Genomic DNA, 20,736 nt, shown 5'->3' with positions numbered 1-20,736 from the left:
CCCCCATAAATGTTCTATGGGGCTGGTGCCCCCCCCAAACCTTTCGATAGGGCTGGTGCCCCCCCCAAAAAACACTTCTATGGGGTCAGAGCCGCCCCCCAACAATATTCTGTGGGGCTGGGACCCCCCCAAAAAAATTCTATGGGGCCAGAGCCCCCCCTCAGCTGCTCCCCACCCCCCCCCCCAACATTCTATGGGGCCAGACCCCCCCCAAACCGCTCCGGGCCCCCCCGGGGTGTCTGTGGGGGTCGGGGGGCCCCCCCTTACCTGCAGGGTGGACGCCGGGGGGTAGAAATCGACGGGGGGGGGTCGCCCGGGCAGGACGCGGGGGTCCATGTAGGGGGGGGGCAGCATCACCCAGCGGGGGTCGAAGTTCATCTGGGGCAGGGGGGGGGGTCGCCCCATCGAGCCGGCGAAAAGAGCTTTGGGGGGGCCGGGGGGGGCCCCGGCGGCGGGGGGCGGCGGGGGGGGGGCGCCGACCCCTCCCCCCCCCAGAGCCCCCAAGGTGGGGGGAGGGGCGGCGGGGGGAGGGGCGGGGGGGGCCCCGTGCTGCTGCTGCCATTGCTGCTGCTGCTTCAGGAGCTGCTCCTGGGGGGGAAGCGGCGCTCGGGGGGGGCCGGATCCGAGAGGGGGGGGACACCCCCGCGGCGCCCCCCCGGGAACCCCGACAGAGCCACACAGGCCCCGACGGCCCCCCAGAGACACGACGGCCCCCCCAGACCCCCAATGCCCCCCCCAGACCCCCAACTGCCCCCCCCAGACCCAAAACTGCCCCCCACAGACCCCCAACTGCCCCCCACAGACCCCCAACTGCCCCCCACAGACCCCCAACTGCCCCCCACAGACCCACAACCGCCCCCCACAGAACCACAACCGCCCCCCACAGACCCCCAACTGCCCCCCCAGACCCCCAATGCCCCCCCCAGACCCCCAACTGCCCCCCCAGACCCAAAACTGCCCCCCCCAGACCCAAAACTGCCCCCCCAGACCCAAAACTGCCCCCCACAGACCCCCAACTGCCCCCCACAGACCCCCAACTGCCCCCCACAGAACCACAACCGCCCCCCACAGAACCACAACCGCCCCACAGACCCCCAACCGCCCCCCAGACCCAAAACTGCCCCCCCAGAACCACAACTGCCCCACAGACCCCCAACTGCCCCCCACAGACCCCCAACTGCCCCCCACAGACCCCCCACAATCTCAACACCCCCTACACCCCAATTCCAGCCCCACGCCCCCCCCTTTCCCCCCGCCCCCCCCACATTTCCCCTTTTCCACCCCGATTCCCAGCGCCCCCCCCTCACCTGCTGCTGCCGCTGGAACCGGGGGGGCAGCGACTTCTGGTACTTGGGGTACGAGGGGGGCTGGGCCGGGGGGGGCTGGCGGGTGGGGGGCGCCCCCCCCTCCCCCTTGGGGTCCCCCTTGGGGGGGGCGGCAGCGGCCGGGGGGGCGGGGGGCGGCGGTGGGGGCTCCTCGGGGGGCTCCTGGGGCGCCTCGGGGGGCGCGGGGGGGGGCGGCGGCTCCGCTGGGGGAGAAAAAATTGGGGGGGGGGGGTGAGGGGGGGGAACACAGACCCCCCAAATCCACACTGACCCCCCCCAACTGGGGGGAAAACCCGTGAAAATGGGGAAAACGGCCCCAAAGGGGGGAAAGACGCCCCCCAAACCCCCCCCCCCCCCGGTATGGGGCTGACAGGCAAGGCCACGCCCCCCCGAAATGGGGGAAATCCCCCCAAAAACGGGCAAAAATCCCCCCGAAAACGGGCAAAAATCCCCCCGAAAACGGGCAAAAATCCCTGAAATAGGGAAAAAAATCCCTGAAATCGGGAAAAAAGCTCCTAAATGGGCAAAAATCCCTGAAAATGGGCAAGACCCACCAAAATAGAGAAAAAGGTGCCTAAATAAGAAAAAGTTCCGGAAAAATGGGCAAAGAGCCCCAAAAATGGGGAAAACTGCCCCGGAAACGGGGAAAAATCCCCTGAAAACGGGGAAAAATCCCTGAAAATGGGGAAAAATCCCCTGAAAACGGGGAAAGCTGCCCCTGAAAACCGGGGAAAATCCCCCCAAAATCAGGAAAACGCCCAGAAAACGGGGAAGGAGCCCCCCCAAACCGGGGAAAACGCCCCCAGAATGGAGAAAACCCCCAAATCCGCCCCTGCCCGCCCTCCGTGCCCCCCCCGCGTTACCACCCCCGAATTCCGCCCCGACTCCCCCATCTCGGGGTGCGCGGCCCCCCCCCCACTCACCTTCCGCCCCCCCGGGGCCGGGCTCTTCCTCCCCCACCCCCTGCGCCCCCTCCTCCTCCTCCTCCTCCTCCTCGTCCCCCCCCGCGGCTCCTGGGGGGGTGGCGGGGGCCGGGCGGGGGCCCCGGGGGGGCTGTCGGGGGGTCGCGGGGGGGCCTGGGGGGGCGCCGTCCCCGCCCCGTCGCGGTTTTTCCTCTCGGGGGGGGCCCCGAAACGCTCGTCCAGGCGCTTCAGCTTCTCGGCGCAGGCGGCGCGGCGCTGCTCCTGCATCCGCCGCTCCTCGGCCTCGCGCCGCCGCCGCGCCCGCGCCACCGCGGCCGAGAGCAGCGAGCAGGACTGGCGCCGGCGCTGCCGCCACGCCTCGTCCTCGTCCTGCGGGGAAACGGGGAAAACCCGGTGAGAGAGGGGCTGGGGCGGGGCGACACGCCTCGGCCTCGTTCTGGGGGAAAAAACGGGGAAAACGGGAAAAAACCCGGTGAGAGAGGGGCTGGGGCGGGGCGACATGCCTCGGCCTCGTTCTGGGGGAAAAAACTGCGGAAACGGGGAAAAACCCGGTGAGAGAGGGGCTGGGGCGGGGCGACACGCCTCGGCCTCGTTCTGGGGGAAAAAACGGGGAAACGGGAAAAAACCCGGTGAGAGAGGGGCTGGGGGCGGGGCGACACGCCTCGGCCTCGTTCTGGGGGAAAAAACGGGGAAAACGGGAAAAAACCCGGTGAGAGAGGGGCTGGGGCGGGGCGACACGCCTCGGCCTCGTTCTGGGGGAAAAAACGGGGAAAATGGGAAAAAACCCGGTGAGAGAGGGGCTGGGGCGGGGCGACACGCCTCGGCCTCGTTCTGGGGGAAAAAACGGGGAAAACGGGAAAAAACCCGGTGAGAGAGGGGCTGGGGCGGGGCGACACGCCTCGGCCTCGTTCTGGGGGAAAAAACGGGGAAAACGGGAAAAAACCCGGTGAGAGAGGGGCTGGGGGCGGGGCGACACGCCTCGGCCTCGTTCTGGGGGAAAAAACGGGGAAAACGGGAAAAAACCCGGTGAGAGAGGGGCTGGGGCGGGGCGACACGCCTCGGCCTCGTTCTGGGGGAAAAACTGCGGAAACGGGGAAAACAAAAAAGAGAAAACACCAAATATCGACACCGAGGGGAAAGGGGAGAAAATCCCGGGTGGGAACGAGGAGAAATGGGGAGAAAAAATGGAATTGGGAGAGTTTGGGGGAAAACGGGATAAAAAACGTAAAGTGTGGAAAAAAACGGAACAAAAAAAAAAGTTGGGGAAAAAGGGAAAAAGGAAAAATATAAAGATTTGTAGAAAATGAACAAAAATATTAAGTATTTTGAAAGAACAGAAAAAAAAGACTGGATGAGAAAATTTGGGAAAATCAGAAAATTCAGGGAAAAATCCAACCAAAGCGCCAAATTAACATTTGGGGAAAAAAGCTGAAAAAATGAGAAAATTCGGGAAAAAACTTTAAAAAAATTCAAACTAGAAGATTTGGGAGAAAACGGAAAAACAAAAAAGCGGAAGTTTTGGGGAAGACGCGGTGAGAAACGACGGATTGGACCGTTTGGGGAGAAATGACAAAAATTTGGGGAAAACCGGCGGGAAACCGCTGGGGGAGGGGAGGGACCAAACGGGATTTGGGGCCAGAGCGGGCGGAATCGGGCAAAAGGGGAACGGGGCGGGGCCGGGGGCGGGGCCGGGGGCGGGGCACTCACCGGGAACTCGTTGGGCGTGGCCCAGCTGCCGCGGTTGGGCGGGGGCGGGGGCGGGGCCTGGCGGGGCGGGGCCGGGGGCGGGCCCTGCGGCTCCTTGGGCGGCTCCTGCGGGGGGGCGGGGCCGGGGGGGGGCGGCTCCTCCTGCGGCTTGGGGGCGTTGGCGGGGGGAGGGGCGGCCGGGTCCTTCCTGGGGGGGGGAGGGGAGAAAAGGGGGGTCAGGGGGCGCCCCACAGCCCCGGGGGGGGCGCCCCACTGATGGGGGAGCCGTGGGGCGCCCCATGGACGTGGGGGGGCTCCGAGGGGGCCGTGGGGCGCCGACGTGGGGGGCCGTGGGGGGGCCGCGGGGGCTCTGACCCCTCCTGCGCCTCCTCCTCGTCCGAGTCCCGCCCGTCCTCCTCGTCGCTGAACTTGAGCTTCTCGGTGTAATCGACCTCCTCGTGCGCGCCTGGGGGGCGCCCGCAGTCAGCGCCCCGAAACGCCCCGAAACGCCCCAAAGCCGCCCGAAACGCCCCAAAAAACCCCCAAAGCCGCCCGAAACGCCCCAAAAACCCCCAAAGCCGCCCGAAACGCCCCAAAAACCCCCAAAGCCGCCCGAAACGCCCCAAAAACCCCCAAAGCCGCCCGAAACGCCCCAAAAACCCCCAAAGCCGCCCGAAACGCCCCAAAAACCCCCAAAGCCGCCCGAAACGCCCCAAAACCCCCAAAGCCGCCCGAAACGCCCCAAAAACCCCCAAAGCCGCCCGAAACGCCCCAAAAACCCCCAAAGCCGCCCGAAACGCCCCAAAAACCCCCAAAGCCGCCCGAAACGCCCCAAAAACCCCCAAAGCCGCCCGAAACGCCCCAAAAACCCCCAAACTCACCTAAAATTGCCCCAAAACGCCCCAAACCCGCCCAAAACGCCCCAAACCCGCCCAAAACGCCCCAAACCCGCCCAAAACGCCCCAAACCCGCCCAAAACGCCCCAAACCCGCCCAAAACGCCCAAACCCGCCCAAAACGCCCCAAACCCGCCCAAAACGCCCCAAACCCGCCCAAAACGCCCCAAACCCGCCCAAAACGCCCCAAACCCGCCCAAAACTGCCCCAAACCCGCCCAAAACTGCCCCAAACCCGCCCAAAACGCCCCAAACCCGCCCAAAACGCCCCAAACCCGCCCAAAACTGCCCCAAACCCGCCCAAAACGCCCCAAACCCGCCCAAAACTGCCCCAAACCCGCCCAAAACGCCCCAAACCCGCCCAAAACCACCCAAAACGCCCCAAACCCGCCCAAAACGCCCCAAACCCGCCCAAAACGCCCCCAAACCCGCCCAAAACTGCCCCAAACCCGCCCCAAAACGCCCCAAACCCGCCCCAAAACGCCCCAAACCCGCCCAAAACGCCCCAAACCCGCCCAAAACCACCCAAAACGCCCCAAACCCCCCCCGCCCCCGTTACCGGCCCAGCCCTCGTCGTTCTCCTGATCCAACTCGTCGAACTCCTTCAGGTCGTCCTGTTTGAGCACGGGGGGGCGGGCGGGGGCGTCCCCGCCGCGGGGGGGGCCTGGGGGCCGCGGGGCCCCGCCAGCCGCGGGAACCTGCGGGGCGAGCGGCGTTTTGGGGCGATTTGTGGCGTTTTTCAGCAAAATTCCCCCCCACACACGTACCCCACTCACCTCTGGGCGTCGGGGCAGCGATAGGGCCCGTAGGGGGGCGGGAAGGGGAGATACGGGGGGTACATCTGCGGGGGGGGGGACACAGCCGTGAGGGGAGTCTCCAAATCCACAGAAAACCCCCCAAAAAAACGATAATAACGAGAAAGGAAACTCACAAACGGCGGCATCATCCCCCGGTAGGGCGGGAAGTGGGGGGGCCCGGCCGGCTGCAGCCCCCCGCCTCGGGCTGGGGCTCGTCAGCCCCGCGCCCGTCCCGCCAGCTGCCCCCTGGATCGGGATATTTCCCCAAAAAAAAAAAAAAAAATTAAAAAAAAAAAATGAAGTTTCGGCCTGCGGGAAGGTTTCGGGGAGAAGCGGGGGGTTGCGGGGTCTCACCGGGGGGGCGGGGGCTCGGTGCGGGCCCAGACGACGCGTCGGCACCGTCCCGCTCGCGGCCGCCCCTCTCCGCCTCGCCGGCCGCCCGCAGGGTGGGAAACTCCTCCCGCGAGAATCGCGCCGGCAGGATCGGGCCCTTCCCGCCTCCAACGCCCCGAAACCCCCGTTAGGGTTTCTGCTAAAACCCCCACGGGGGGGGAACGCGCGGGCGGGCGGGAAGGCGCCGCTTACCATCTGCGGGGGTACCGCTGGCCTGCGCCCAGGACTTTGCCCCGCTTGCCGGCGTGGGGGGGGGCTGATAAAAACATTTTGGGGTGAAAAACCCGTCTTTTGGGGTGTCCCCGAGGCCCGGCGACCCCCCCGGCACCCACCTCGGGGCCCGTCGGGGGCCGTTTCGCCGCGTTGGCGGCCGCAGGCGTCTGCGAAACCGGCGGCGACGGCGACGGCGGCGGGGGAGGCGCTGAGGGCTCGGAACTGTCCCGGGGGGGCGCCAACCGTTAGTTTTTTATAATTTTTTTTCATTTTGGGGGGGTTCCGGGGGTTTCCGGGGTCACCTCTTGGGCTCGGGGGGCTCCTGCCTGCTGGCCCATCCTGAGCCGTCGCGGGGGACCAGCGAGACGTTGGGGTCGTTGCCTTTGTTCTCGGCTTTCAGGCTGGGCAAGTTGGCGGGGGGGGGCATTCGCCGGGCGGCCACTTTCCCCAGGCTCTGCAGGCCATGGCGGGGGGCGGCTGGAAAAATAACGGGGGGGGGGCGTTAAAATTTTTTTTTTTTTGGGGTGGGGGCACCCCGAAATTTAATACACCCCCCCCCCGTGTGATGACACCCGCGCCGGGTGTCCTGAGGGGAGGGGTTTCACACGCCCCCCCCCCGGAAAAAGAGCCGAGGGGAGCGCAAAGGACCCAACGCCCCCCCCGCACCCCAAAAACAGCGAATAGGGACCCAACCCCCCCCAGCGCCCCCAGAACACCCCCCCAGCCCGATAACCCCCCGCAGCCCCCCCAAAATCTCCCTCATCCCCCCCCAACCCCCCCTCACAGACCTTCTGGCCCCCTCAAACCCCCCCCAGCCCCCCCAAACTGCTCCTGACACCCCCATAACCCCTCTGAGACGCCTCGACCCCCCCCCAGCCCCCCAAAACCCCTCTCGGCCCCCCCATAACCTCCCCAACCCCCCCCCAGCTCCTTCCCAGGCCCCAACAACCCCCCCGACACCCCAAAACCCCCCAAGTCACCCCCAAAATCCCTCTCAGCCCCCCCGAACCCTTCACAACCTTTCCCAGCCCCCTCACGGGCCCCAATGACCCCCCAAAATCCCCCCCAGCCCCCCAAAATCCCCCTCAGCCCCTTCCAGGCCCCAATAACCCCCCCAGCCCCCCCAAAACCCCTCCTAGGCCACCCCAAACCCCCCCCAAACCTTTCATAACCTCTCGCAGCTCCCTCACAGGCCCCAAAACCCCCTCAGCCCCCCCCAAATCCCCCCCAGCCCCCCGAAACCCTTCCAGGCCCCCCCAAACCCCTTTATACCCTTCTGTAGCCGCCTCACAGGCCCCAACGACCCCCCAAAACCCCTCACAGCCCCCCCAAAGCCCCCCCCAAACCTTCTATAACCTTCCCCAGCTCCTTCCCAGGCCCCAATAACTCCCCCAGCCCCCCCAAACCCCTCTCAACCCCCCCAAAACCTACTGTAGCCCCCCCAACCCCTCTATAACCTTTCACGACTTCCTCACGGGCCCCAATGACCCCCCAAAACCCCTCACAGCCCCCCAAACCCCTCTCAACCCCCCAAAACCCCTCGCAGGCCCCCCAAACCCCTCTATAACCTCTCTCAGCTCCTTCCCGGGCCCCAGTGACCCCTCAAACCCCCCCCAGCCCCCCAAAATCCCCCCCAGCCCCTCTATAACCTTCCCCAGCTCCTTCCCGGGCCCTAACACCCCCCCAGCCCCCCCAAACCCCCCCCCCAGCCCCCCCAAACCCCTTTATACCCCTTTGCAGCCGCCTCACAGGCCCCAACGACCCCCCAAACCCCCTCAGAGCCCCCCCAAACCCCTCAGAGCCCCCCCAAACCCCACTATAACCTTTTGTAGCCCCCTCACAACCCCCCAAAACCTCTCTCAACCCCCCCCACCCCTCTATAACCTCTCTCAGCTCCTTCCCGGGCCCCAATGACCCCCCAAAACCCCCTCAGCCCCCCAAAATCCCCCCCCAGCCCCCCAAAATCCCCCCCAGCCCCCCAAAATCCCCCCCAGCCCCTCTATAACCTTCCCCAGCCCCTTCCCAGGCCCTAACCCCCCCCCAGCGCCCCCCAAACCCTTCTAGGCCCCCCCAAAACCCCTTTATACCCCTTTGTAGCCGCCTCACAGGCCCCAACGACCCCCCAAACCCCTCACAGCCCCCCCAAACCCCTCACAGCCCCCCCAAAATCCCTCGCAGGCCCCCCAAAATCCCTCTATAACCTTCCCCAGCTCCTTCCTAGGCCCTAACACCCCCCCAGCCCCCCCAAACCCCCTTATACCCCTTTGCAGCCGCCTCACAGGCCCCAACGACCCCCCAAACCCCCTCGGAGCCCCCCCAAACCCCCCCTCAGCCCCCCCAAACCCCGTACCGGGGGCCCTGGGGCTCTCCAGCGCCCGGCCGCGGTAGCTCTCACAGAGGCTGAGGCAGGCGTAGCGCCGGCCCTCCCTGCCCCGCGCCGCCGGCCGATCGCTCATCGCGCTGCCCGCGCATCGGCGCCGCCGGCCCCTCCTGACGGCGGCGAGGGGGGGACACCCGAAATAATTTAAAACTCGTCAAAAAATGTTTTTTTGGGGAAAAAAAAACCAAACAAAAAAAAACCACCCTCCACAACCAGCCCCGTTTCACTCCCCCCCCCCAGGCCCCCCCCCCTCAGCGGGACATGGCGGCGCAGAGGCCGCTCGACCCAAGATGGCGGCGGGGCCGCGGGCGCCGCCACCATCGAATGGCGGCGGCGGCTCCTTGGGGGAGGAGGGGGGGGGGTGAAAAACGGGGGCTCCCGCGGGCGGCGCCGCCGCCCCCCCGGCCCCGATCCGCACCTCTCCGCCCCGGGCGGGCTCCGCCGTGGCCGGATGCGGGAGCGGCGGGCGCGGACGGGGGCGGCGGCGGCGGATGGAGGCGGATTCCGCCCCCCCCCCTCCCCTCTCCGTTCCCGGATCCCCCCTCCCAGCGGCCAACGGGGCGGCGCCCGCGTCACGGCGCATGCGCGGCGCTGACGAGCAGCGGGCGTGGCCCGGCGGAGCCGCGCGGGGATTGGTTGAACGCGCGGGATGGACACGCCTCCCCCTCCTTCCTTCCCGCCCCTCTCTCCCCCAGCGCGCGTCGTGACGTCATCGCGCGCCCCCCGGAGGCTGTTGGGCGGGCGCTCGGCCAATGGGAAGACAGGCGCAGCGCGCGGATTGGACGACGGGAAGGGTGGCCCCGCCCCTTCCCGGTGATCCCGGTCGGCCCAGTTTCCACTCCGGGCCCCTCCCAGCCCCGTCCGCCGTCGCCATGACGACCGGGCTCCCGCCTCCCCCCTGCGGTCGCCATGGCAACCGGCCCCTCTGCGGTAACCGGCGGCCGCCCCTGGCAACCAGGCCCCGCCCCCCGCCCGTCACCATGGCAACGGCTGCCGGATGCCCGCGGCCGCCCGGGGCGGGGGAAACACCCGAACTGGGGGACTGGGAGGGACTGGGGGGCACTGGGAGGGACTGGGGGGCACTGGGAGGGACTGGGGGGCACTGGGAGGTACCGGGGGGGCACTGGGGGGGCACTGGGAGTCACTTGGAGGGCACTGGGAGGTACTGGGAGGTACTGGGGCTGCACTGGGAGGGCACTGGGAGTCACGGGGAACACTGGGAGGGCACTGGGATGTACTGGGAGGTACCGGGGCTGCACTGGGAGGGGACTGGGATGCACTGGGAGTCACTGGGAGGTTACTGGGAGCACTGGGAGGTCACTGGGGGGGGGCACTGGGAGCACTGGGAGTCACTGGGAGTCACTGGGAGGTTACTGGGAGCACTGGGAGGTTACTGGGGGGACACTGGGAGTTACTGGGAGGTCGCTGGGGGGGGCACTGGGAGCACTGGGAGATTACTGGGGGGGGCACTGGGAGCACTGGGAGTCACTGGGAGGTCGCTGGGGGGGGCACTGGGAGATTACTGGGGGGGGCACTGGGAGCACTGGGAGTCACTGGGAGGTCGCTGGGGGGGGCACTGGGAGCACTGGGAGCACTGGGAGCACTGGGATCGGCAGCCGCCCCTCCCCCCGGGGTGGGGGGTTCCCGCGTCTGGGCTCCTTCCTGCCCCTCCCCCCCGCGGCCGTTACCGCCCCGCGGCCCCGAAACCCCAAAAACCCCCAAAAAACCCCAAAAACCCCCAAAACCCAAAAAAAGCGCCAGCGCCCCGAAACTTTCGTTTTTTATCGGGTTGTGACAATAAATAACCGCCCCCGCGCGCCGAAACCCCGAGTTCCGCCCCAAAACGGGCCCATAAATACATAAATAGCGCAATAAATACCCCCCGCCCGTTCACTCTGGTCCCTACCGACCTCCTCAGCCTCCCAACCCGTTCACTCTGGTCCCTACCGACCTCCTCAGCCTCCCAACCCGTTCACTCTGGTCCCTACCGACCTCCTCAGCCTCCCAACCCATTCACTCTGGTCCCTACCGACCTCCTCAGCCTCCCAACCCGTTCACTCTGGTCCCTACCGACCTCCTCAGCCTCCCAACCCGTTCACTCTGGTCCCTACCGACCTCCTCAGCCTCCCAACCCCACCGAATCCTCCCCCGACCCGTTCACTCTCGCCCCTACTGACCCTCCCCTCACCCCCCGACCCCCCCCACGCCCCCCCACCCCCCTCAATCCACCCCCACCACCCCGAAATACGCCTGCCCGCCCCCGTGCAGGTCCAGGAACCTCCCGGCCGTGGTGGTGGCGGCCAGCTGGTCCCCGCGGCGCAGCTGGAAGACGGCGCCTTGGTAAAGCGACTCGAACCAGAGGTGCCGCCCTTCCTCCCCGCGGCCCCCCTCCTCCTCCTCCTCCTCGTCCTCGTCCTCCTCGTCGCGCCGCCGCCGCCGCCGCCGCCGCCGCCGCCTCCCGCCGCCGCCGCCGCAGACGGAGCGGACGGCGCTGAGCAGCGGCACGTCGCGGGGGTACTCCTCGGAGAAGCGGGAGACGGAGAGGCGCAGGATCTGGGGGGCGGGGGCGCGGGGCGGGGGGCAGCGGCCCCCCTGGAAGGCGGCGGCGGCGTAGACGAAGTAAAGGCCGTCCCGGGGCACCACCAGGCGGTTCCCCCGCAGGCGCACCCCGTTCCGCACCACCGACGGCGCCACCCCCGCGTCCCACACCAGCCCCCCCGGCGAGGAGGAGGAGGAGGAGGAGGCTGAGGAGGGGACGGGGGAGAACGGGGGAAAAATTGAAGGGAAAAAAAAGGAAAAAAAAAAAAAGAAAAAATAAAAAGAAAACGAAAAGAAGAGAAAAAAGTAAAAGAAAATGGAAAAATATAAAGAAAATGAAAAAAAAGAAAAAATAAAAGAAAACAGAAATAAAAAGGAAAACACAAAAAAAAGGGGAAAATATAAAGCAAATGAAAAAAGAAAAAAGTAAAAGAAAACAGAAAAAAGGGAAAAAAGAAAAAAAATGAAAAAATAAAAAGAAAATTAAAAAAAAAAAGAAAAAAGTAAAAAGAAACAGAAAAAAAAGGGAAAAAAATGGAAAAATATAAAGAAAATGAAAAAAAAGAAAAAATTAAAAGAAAACAGAAAAAAGGAAAAGAGAAAAAAATGAAAAAATATAAAGAAAATAAAAAAAGAAAAAAGTAAAAGAAAACAGAAAAAAACCCGGAAAAAATAAAAAAAAAAGGAAAAATATAAAGAAAATGAAAAAAAGAAAAAAGTAAAAGAAAACAGAAAAAGGGGAAAAGAAAAACAGATAAAAAAGAAAAAAGAAAAGAAAAAGCAAAAGAATTAAAAGAAAAAGAAAAAAACAAAAAGTAAAAAAAACAGAAAAAAAGGCAAAAGAAGGGAAAGAAAAAAGAAAACAAAAATAAAAAAGGAAATATGAAAAAAGTGAAAGAAAACAGGTAAAAAGAAAAAGGAAAGAAGAAAAAAGAGATAAAAAGAAATAGAAAAAAAAAGTAAAAGAAACAAAAAGTTGAAAGAAAAAGAAAAAAGAAAAAGTTAAAAAAGCAGAACAAAACACAGAAAAAAGAGAAAGGAAGGAAAAGAAAAAAGAAAAAGAAAATAAAGGAAAAGAGTAAAAAGAAAAAGAAAAAAAGAAAAGAAAGGAAATAAAAAGTGAAAAAGAAAAAAGTAGAAAAGAAAAGAAAAAGGAAAATCAAAAAACAGGAAAAAAGAAGTAAAGAAAATGGTAAAATAAAAAGAAAGAGAACACAGAAAAAAGAAAAAATAAGAAAAAAGTGAAAAAAAAAAAGAAAAAAACGAAAAACCACAGAACAAAAATAAAAAGAAAAAGAAGCAAAACGAAAAAACAAAGAAAAACGAAAAAAATTTGAAAAGAAACAAAAAAGAAAAAGAAGAAAACAAGAGGAGGGGGTTAAGGGGGGGGCGGGGGGGCTCCAGGCTTCGCCCCCCGGCACCTCACGGCCTCTGGGGGGGCTGCTGGGACCCCACCGTGTCCTCCGAGACCCCCCGTAACCCCCGACCCCCCCAGATACCCCCTGAGCCCCCCAAATACACCCCGACCCCCCCAAATACCCTCTGACCCCCCCCAAATACCCCCGACCCCCCCAGATACCCCCCGACCCCCCCAGACACCCCCCGACCCCCCCAAATACACCCCGACCCCCCCAGATACCCCCCGACCCCCCCAAATACACCCCGACCCCCCCAAATTCCCTCTGACCCCCCCCAAATTCCCTCTGACCCCCCCCAAATACCCCCGGGCCCCCCACAAATATCCCCCGACCCCCCCAAAGTCCCCCCCCCCCCCCCCAAACCCCCCCCACTCACCCACGACGTGAGCGGCCGGTTTGTCCCCGCGCGGCGCCTGCGGCAGCTCCGGCCCCCCCGGGACCCCCCCTGGGGAGAGGGAGAGTTGGGGGGGAGGGGGGCACTGGGGGGAGGGGGACAGTTTGGGGGGGGCAGTTCGGGGGGAGGGGGGGGGATAATTTGAGGGGGGGGGAAGTTTTTGTGTTGGCCCCGAAAGGGGATGTGGCAGCCGGGGGGGGGGGGGAGATGGGGGGTGGGATGGGGGAGGGGTCGGGGGGGGTCAGGGGGGGTCGGGGGGGGTGGGGGAGGGGTCGGGGGGGTCCGGGGGGGTCGGGGGGGGTCGGGGGGGGGTAACTCACCGAGTGCCGGCGCTGTCGGTGCCTCTGGGGGGTCCTGGGGGAGGGAGAGGGGTCAGAGGGGGCGGGGGGGGACGGACGGACACAGGGACGGACGGACGGACAGCAACACACCCCCCAGACAGACGGACGGACGGACACACGGACAGACAGACACATGGACAGACAGACGGATGGACTGACAGACAGACACACGGACGGACGGACGGATGGACTGACAGACAGACGGACGGACAGACACACACACACACACACAGACAGACAGACGGACACATGGACAGACGGACGGACGGACGGACACACACACAGACACGGACGGACAGACGGAAAGACAGACAGACACACTGACAGACGGAGAGATGGACACACAGACAGACACATGGACAGATGGACAGACAGACGGACACACGGACGGACGGACAGACGGATAGACAGACAGACTGACGGACACACAGACAGACGGACGGACGGACACACAGACGGACAGACACACGGACAGACAGACAGACACACAGACGGACACACGGACAGACAGACGGACGGACACACAGACGGACGGACAGACAGATGGACGGACGGACAGACACACAGACAGACAGACACACGGACGGACACACGGACACACGGACAGACGGACGGGGCCGTACCGGGGGCCGCAGGCGGGCGGCGGCGCCGCGGGGCAGCAGCAGCAGCAGCAGGAGGGCGACGGTGACCCCGGTGACCCCGGTGACCCCAGCGACCCCGGTGACCCCGCTGGCGCCCCCGAGGCCCCGTCGCGGCGCCGGGGGGTGGCGGGGGGGGGGGCGGGGGGGGCCCGTCCATGGCTCTGAGCCGCCACCGGCCCCCCCCGGCCCCTTTATGGCCCCCGGCGGCCGCGCCGTCACGGAGGGACCCGCCCCGGGGCCGCACGCCCACGCTCCCCCCCAGCCCTCCCCCCGGCACCGACACGTGGGGGGCCCCCAAACCCCCCCCGGCCCCCTCGGCCCTTCAGCGCCCCCAAAACCCACAAAAAACCCCCCCAACCCCCCCCCGGGCCCCACCGCGCTCCGACGGCGGGTGGGAGCGCACTAACGAAGCCCCTAATTAACCCCCCCCCTTCGTGACCTCGTTTGTGGGAAAAAGCCCCGGGCGGGGGTGGGGGGGGGGGCGGAGCGGATGTGGAGCCCCCGCCCCCCTCCCTGAAAAACCGAAAAAAAAAAAAAATTTAGAAAAAAAAAAAATAAAAGAGGAAGCGCCTCAAAACCGCCGCCGCGGAGCCCCCTGAAACCGCCGCCCTGCGCCGGGGCGGCCCCGAAACCGTCATTTCCGTCCCCAAACTCCCACGCGGAGAATCTCAGTCGCTGACCACAAAGATTTCACATGGGGGGGGTGGGGGGCTCCCCCCCGCCCCCCCCGGCCTCGTTTATTGACCCAAAAAAAAAACCCGGGCGAAGACGTCGGGGGGGGCGGCGGCAGCGGGAACCGCCGACGCCTCCACGTGTCCCCCGTCCCCCCCCCCCGGGGCCCGTTTTTAGAAGCGGAGGAGGAAAGTGGCGGTTTCGGGGGAGCCCGTGGCGGTTACGGGGGGGGTCCCGGGGAGGGGGGGGGGGATTTGGGAGGTTCCAGGGCGGCTTCGGGAGCTTCCGCGGTGGTTTCAAGGGGCCCGCGGGGGTGATGGGAGTCTCGCGGGAGTTTTGCGGGGGCACCCGCGGCTGGTTTCGGGGGGTCCCACAGCAGTTTCAAGGGGCCCTAAACTGTTTCAGGGGGTCTCATGGCAGTTTCAAGGGCTCCGTAGCAGTTTCAAAGGGTCCCATGGCAGTTTCAGGGGGTCCCGTGGCGGTTTCAGGGGGTCTCATGGCAGTTTCAGGGGCCCCACGACAGTTTCAGCAGATTCAAGAGGCCCCACAGCAGTTTCAGGGCACCCGCGGCTGGTTTCGGGGGGTCCCACAGCAGTTTCAAGGGGCCCTACAGTGTTTCGGGGGGGTCTCATGGCAGTTTCAAGGGCCCCCGTGGCGGTTTCAAGGGGTCCCATGGCAGTTTCAGGGGGTCCCGCGGCGGTTTCAGGGGGTCTCATGGCAGTTTCAGGGGCCCCACGACAGTTTCAGCAGATTCAAGAGGCCCCACAGCAGTTTCAGGGCACCCGCGGCTGGTTCGGGGGTCCCACAGCAGTTTCAGGGGGCCCTACAGTGTTTCGGGGGGGTCTTATGGCAGTTTCAAGGGCCCCACGGTGGTTTCAAGGGGTCCCATGGCAGTTTCAGGGGGTCCTGCGGCAGATTCAACATGCCCCACAGCGGTTTCAGGGGGTCTCGTGGCAGTTTCAAGGAGTCCTGTGGTGGCTTCAAGGGACCCCACGGTTGTTTCAAGGGGTCCCATGACGTTTCAGGAGGTCTCATGGCAGTTTCAAGGGGCCCTGTGGTGGTTTTGAGGGGTCCCACGATGTTTCAGGGGTCCCATGGCAGTTTCAAGGAGTCCCGAGGTGGTTTCGAGGAGCCCCACGGTTGTTTTAAGGGGTCCCATGACATTTCAGGGGGTCCCATGGCGGTTTCAAGGAGCCCCACTGCAGATTCGAGGGGTCCCACGGCGGTTTCAAGGAGTCCTGTGGTGGTTTCAAGAGCCCCCCGGCTGTTTCAAGGGCTCCCACAACGTTTCAGGGGGTCGCATGGCAGTTTCGAGGAGCCCCCCGTTGGTTTCGAGCCCCATGGCGGTTTCAAGGGCCCCCACTGCAGTTTTACGGGGTCTCACGGCGGTTTCGAGGAGCCCCACTGCAGATTCAAGGCTCCTGCGGCAGTTTCGAGCCCCGCGGCTGTTTCAGGGGGTCCCGCGGCGGTTTCGGGCCCCGCGGCGGTTTCAAGGCCCCCGCTGCAGTTTTTGGGGTCCCACGGCGGTTTCGGGGCTCCCCGGCGCCCCCCAAAGGTCCGAGGTCACGGGGGGGTCACGGGGGGTCGCTGCCCATGTAGACCCCGGAGCCGCCGCTCCCAGGCCCGAGCGGCCGCTTCGGAGCGGGGGGCGGGGCGCCCCTCCCCCCCCCTCCTCCTCCTCCTCCTCCCCTCCCCCCCCCGGGGGGGTCCGGCCGCTGCGGCCCCCTCCCCCGCCCCGAAGTGGGTCACGCGGGGGCTGCCCCCTCCCCCCCCGGCGCCCCCAGCCCCCCCCGGCCCCTCTTGAGGCGCGTGGGGACGGGGGTGCGCCGCCCCTCCCCCCGCGCGCCCAGCCCCCCCGGCCGTCCCAGCCCCCCCGCAGCAGCAGCCGGAACCCCACGTTGGTGGGGGGGATGTGGAAATGGGGGGGGGGGACGGGCACCCCCGCCCCTCCCCCCGCGCCAGCAGGTGGGCGGTGGAGCGGCGGTGCTGGGGGGAGGGGTCGCGGAAGTGGCTCCGGCAGGTGGGGCAGAAATTGGGGGAGGGGCGGCCGGGGGGGGGGGGGGGGAGGGGCGGCCGGGACCCCCACCAGGGTCTCGTAGAAGCGTCGGGCCTCGTCGCCGGGGGTGGGGGAGGGGAGGGGGGGCTCCTCTAAGCGCCCCCCCCCTCCACCCCCCCCCCTGGTCCCGGCCCCGCAGGAAGGCGATGGGGTGGGTCATGGTGGGGGAGGGGGCTGTGGGGCAGGGGCTGTGGGGCAGGAGCTCTGGGGCAGGAGCTCTGGGGTGGATCTGCGGGGCAGGAGCTGTGGGGCAGGAGCTCTGGGGCAGGAGCTCTGGGGTGGATCTGCGGGGCAGGAGCTGTGGGGCAGGAGCTCTGGGGTGGATCTGCGGGGCAGGAGCTCTGGGGTAGATCTATGGGGCAGGAGCTGTGGGTGGATCTATGGGGCAGGAGCTGTGGGGCAGGAGCTCTGGGGTGGATCTGCGGGGCAGGAGCTCTGGGGTAGATCTATGGGGCAGGAGCTCTGGGGTGGATCTGCGGGGCAGGAGCTGTGGGGCAGGAGCTCTGGGGTGGATCTGCCGGGGCAGGCCCAGGCGCTGTGGGGCAGGAACTCTGGGGCTGGGCCCGGCCGATGTGGGTCAGGCCCAGACCCGGGCGCGGTGGGGCCGGTCTGTGGGGCAGGATCTATGGGGCAGGATCTATGGGGCAGGATCCGGGGGGCAGCCCGGGGGGGGGGGGGGGGGGTTCCCGCTCACCATAGAGCCGCAGGCCCGGGCCGGGACAGAGCGGCCGGCGCGGCGGAAGGAAGCGCGCATGCGCGGGGGGGGCGGGCGGCGACGCAGGCGCAGACGGTGGAGCCGGCGCGCGCCTGCGTGACCCCGCCGGGAGGGGTCACGGCGCCTGCGCGCTGCGGCCCGGCCCCGCCCCGCCGGGTAATTAACCAGTCGTTAACGCGTTAACCAGGTAACGACGAGCGAGTTCACTCGCTAACCAGCCCGCGGCGTGACCACGCCTTCATTGCCTAAATAAGGAATAAAGGAATTCTTCCGGTTCCCCGGCCCCTCCCAGCGTCCCCTTGCGCCGGGGGCGGGTCCGGCGGGCGCTGATTGGCTGCTTCGGGCGAGCGCGGGTGGGCGGGGTTTAGCGGGAGGGGGCGGGGTTTGCTGTGAAGGGGTGGAGATTTTAATGGGCTGGGGTGAAGGGGCGGGGTTTCACGGGGAGAGGGGCGGGTTTCCGTGTGAAGGGGCGGGGTTTGGGGTGAAGGGGCGGGTTTCCGTGTGAAGGGGCGGGGTTTGGGGTGAAGGGGCGGGTTTCAGTGCGAAGGGGGCGGGGTTTGGGGTGAAGGGGCGGGTTTCAGTGCGAAGGGGCGGGGTTTGGGGTGAAGGGGCGGGTTTCAGTGCGAAGGGGCGGGTTTCAGTGCGAAGGGGCGGGGTTTGGGGTGAAGGGGCGGGGTTTGGGGTGAAGGGGCGTGGTTTCACGGGGAGAGGGGGCGTGTTTCGGCGCGAAGGGGCGGGGTTTAGCGGTGAGGGGGCGGGGACTGCCCTTCCCGTCGTGCCCCGCGGCGGCGCATGCGCGGAGCGGGCAGGAGCGGGCCCGGATCGCCGCTGAGAGCCGCGGTGAGAGCCGGGGGGGCCGGGGGGGTTCGAGGGGGCCCAGGGGGGGCCCGGGGGGGGCCGCGGGCCGCGCTGGGGGGTTCAGCCGCCGCCGGGTAGTGCTAGGGCCCCCCCGGGTCTCCGTCCCCCCCCCCCGGGTCTCCGTCCCCCCCCCCCCGGGTCTTCTGTGCCCCCCCCCCCGGGTCTCTGTGCCCCCCCCGGGTCTCTGTGCCCCCCCCTCACCGCCCCCCCCGCAGCCCCCCGGGACCATGAGCAGCTCCGAGGAGGTGTCCTGGATCTCCTGGTTCTGCGGCCTCCGCGGCAACGAGTTCTTCTGCGAGGTGGGTGCGGGAGCGGGTCTGGGTGTCCCCCCCCCAAAAAAATACAACTTTTCTCCCGGGGGGGCGCTGGGACCCCCCTTAGGCCCCCCCCCGGTGTCCTTAATCCCTCCCCGTGTCTGTGTGTGCCCCCCCTTTCCCCCCCATGCCCCCCCCCTTTCCCCTCTGGGCCCCCCCCCTTTCCCCCATGCCCCCCCCCTTTCCCCCCATGGCCCCCTCCTTTCCCCCCCATGCCCCCCCTTTCCCCTCTGGGCTCCCCCCCTTTCCCCCCATGCCCCCCCCTTTCCCCTCCGGCCCCCCCGTGCCCCCCCCAGGTGGACGAGGATTACATCCAGGACAAATTCAACCTGACGGGGCTGAACGAGCAGGTCCCGCACTACCGCCAGGCGCTGGACATGATCCTCGACCTTGAACCCGGTGAGAAAACGGGGAGGGGGGGGGCAGGATATTTTGGGGGGGGGGGTCTTGTGGTTATTTTTACCCGTTTCTGACCCCCCCGGCCGCTAAAAAGACGAGGAGCTGGAGGACAACCCCAACCAGAGCGACCTGATCGAGCAGGCGGCCGAGATGCTCTACGGCCTCATCCACGCCCGCTACATCCTCACCAACCGCGGCATCGCCCAGATGGTGGGTGACCCCCCGGGACCCCCCCGGGACCCCCCCGGGACCCCCCTGGGCACGGTCTGGGTCCATTTTTGTTAATTTTTTGTTATTTTTGTTTTGTGCTGGTTTTTAGTTGGAGAAATACCAACAGGGAGATTTCGGGTATTGCCCGCGGGTCTACTGCGAGAACCAGCCCATGCTGCCCATCGGTACCGGGGGGGGGACTGGGGGAAATGGGGGGCGCTGGGGGGGTCTGGAGGGGAAATGGGGCACTGGGGGGGGTTTGGGGGGGAAATGTGGGGCGCTGGGGGGAAATGGGGGGCATTGGGGGGGTTTGGGGGGAAAATGGGGGGGGCTGGAGGGGAAATGGGGGGCACTGGGGGGGTTTGGGGGGGAAATGGGGGGCGCTGGGGGGGTTTGGGGGGAAATGGGGGGCGCTGGGGGGGTTTGGGGGGAAATGGGGGCGCTGGGGGGGTTTGGGGGGTAAATGGGGGGCTGGAGGGGAAATGGGGGGCACTGGGGGGGTTTGGGGGGGAAATGTGGGGGGGCTGGAGGGGAAATGGGGGGCGCTGGGGGGGTTTGGGGGGAAAATGGGGGGCGCTGGGGGGGTTTGGGGGGAAATGGGGTACGCTGGGGGTTTGGGGGGGACTGGGGGAAAATGGGGGGGAATGGGGGGTGGCTGGGGGGAAATGGGGGGGACTGGGGGGGAAATGGGGGGCACTGGTTTGGAAATGGGGGCACTGGGGGGGGTTTGGGGGGCACTGGGGGGGCACTGGGAATGTGGGGGGTTTGGGGGGGGTCAGGTCAGCAGCGCCCATTTCATGGAGTCTGGAGGGGGGGGGGGGGGTGTCCCTCTACGGCCTCACACAAAAACCGGGGCGAAATCACCCGGATTTGGGCGCCCCGGCGGCGGGGGGGGGTCTCAGGGGGGTGTCCGTGTGTCCCCCCCCGCCCCAGGACTGTCGGACATCCCGGGCGAGGCCATGGTGAAGCTCTACTGCCCCAAGTGCATGGACGTGTACACCCCCAAGTCCTCCCGCCACCACCACACCGACGGCGCCTACTTCGGCACCGGCTTCCCCCACATGCTCTTCATGGTGCACCCCGAATATCGCCCCAAGCGCCCCGCCAACCAGTTCGTCCCCAGGTCAGAACCTCCCCCCGATCCCCTTTCGGCAAAAAAAACCGCTTCGAAACCTTTAAAAATGCCTTGAAAACGGTAATTCCTTCCCGCGTTCACTCTGGAACCTACTGACGGCTTTCCCGCAGGCTTTACGGCTTCAAGATCCACCCCATGGCCTATCAGCTGCAGCTCCAGGCCGCCAGCAACTTCAAGAGCCCCGTCAAGACCATTCGTTGAGGGGGGGGGATGCACAGACCCGTCCCCCAAAACCCCCCCCCGGCCCCGTCTCGGCCCCCCGATTCCCCCCCCGCCCCCCGCGGGGAGTTTTTGGGTTTTTTTTCCGTTGTTTGAGCGCAAATACAGAGCGGTTCAGAGATCGGGGGCGAGATGGCGCCGAGGGGGGGACACACCCACTGGGGGGGGTTAGGGGGGGCCCCGCGGGCGGGGTTGGGGGGTAATTGGGGGGGTTT

The 20,736-nt window shown here is 65.8% G+C and overlaps 4 protein-coding genes across 4 annotated transcripts in view; 2 read left to right on the top strand and 2 right to left on the bottom strand.

The window, feature by feature from the left end:
* LOC141972579 (uncharacterized) overlaps nucleotides 1–20,736 on the top strand; it is a 710,276-nt gene that overhangs the window by 568,842 nt on the left and 120,698 nt on the right. The gene's annotated exons all lie outside the window — the stretch shown is intronic.
* PRRC2A (proline rich coiled-coil 2A) lies at nucleotides 86–9,154 on the bottom strand. Its single transcript, XM_074930432.1, is given in 17 exon segments — nucleotides 86–109; nucleotides 268–588; nucleotides 1,308–1,528; nucleotides 2,249–2,447; nucleotides 2,450–2,617; nucleotides 3,956–4,142; nucleotides 4,310–4,400; nucleotides 5,388–5,496; nucleotides 5,499–5,669; nucleotides 5,760–5,824; nucleotides 5,827–5,864; nucleotides 5,970–6,123; nucleotides 6,211–6,274; nucleotides 6,351–6,453; nucleotides 6,534–6,708; nucleotides 8,582–8,721; nucleotides 9,030–9,154. Coding segments are annotated over 16 exon segments (2,196 nt in total). The 5' UTR covers nucleotides 8,688–8,721; nucleotides 9,030–9,154.
* TNF (tumor necrosis factor) lies at nucleotides 10,385–15,331 on the bottom strand. Its single transcript, XM_074930430.1, has 5 exons — nucleotides 15,227–15,331; nucleotides 13,926–14,207; nucleotides 13,282–13,315; nucleotides 12,944–13,012; nucleotides 10,385–11,355 (listed from the first exon to the last, which is right to left on the bottom strand). The coding sequence occupies exons 1-5, from the start codon at nucleotides 15,329–15,331 to the stop codon at nucleotides 10,832–10,834; spliced, it is 1,014 nt and encodes a 337-aa protein (XP_074786531.1). The 3' UTR covers nucleotides 10,385–10,831.
* Nucleotides 18,147–20,642, top strand: CSNK2B (casein kinase 2 beta). Its single transcript, XM_074930577.1, has 7 exons — nucleotides 18,147–18,226; nucleotides 18,460–18,543; nucleotides 18,855–18,957; nucleotides 19,052–19,167; nucleotides 19,277–19,352; nucleotides 20,101–20,290; nucleotides 20,413–20,642. Exons 1-7 carry the CDS (start codon nucleotides 18,179–18,181, stop codon nucleotides 20,501–20,503), a joined length of 708 nt encoding a protein of 235 aa, XP_074786678.1. The 5' UTR covers nucleotides 18,147–18,178; the 3' UTR covers nucleotides 20,504–20,642.

This window comes from Athene noctua, chromosome 34 (assembly GCF_965140245.1).
Source record: "Athene noctua chromosome 34, bAthNoc1.hap1.1, whole genome shotgun sequence".
Lineage (NCBI taxonomy): Eukaryota > Metazoa > Chordata > Aves > Strigiformes > Strigidae > Athene > Athene noctua.
The sequence above is the reverse complement of the archived record's forward strand: the minus strand, read 5'-3'. Positions and strand labels throughout refer to the sequence as shown.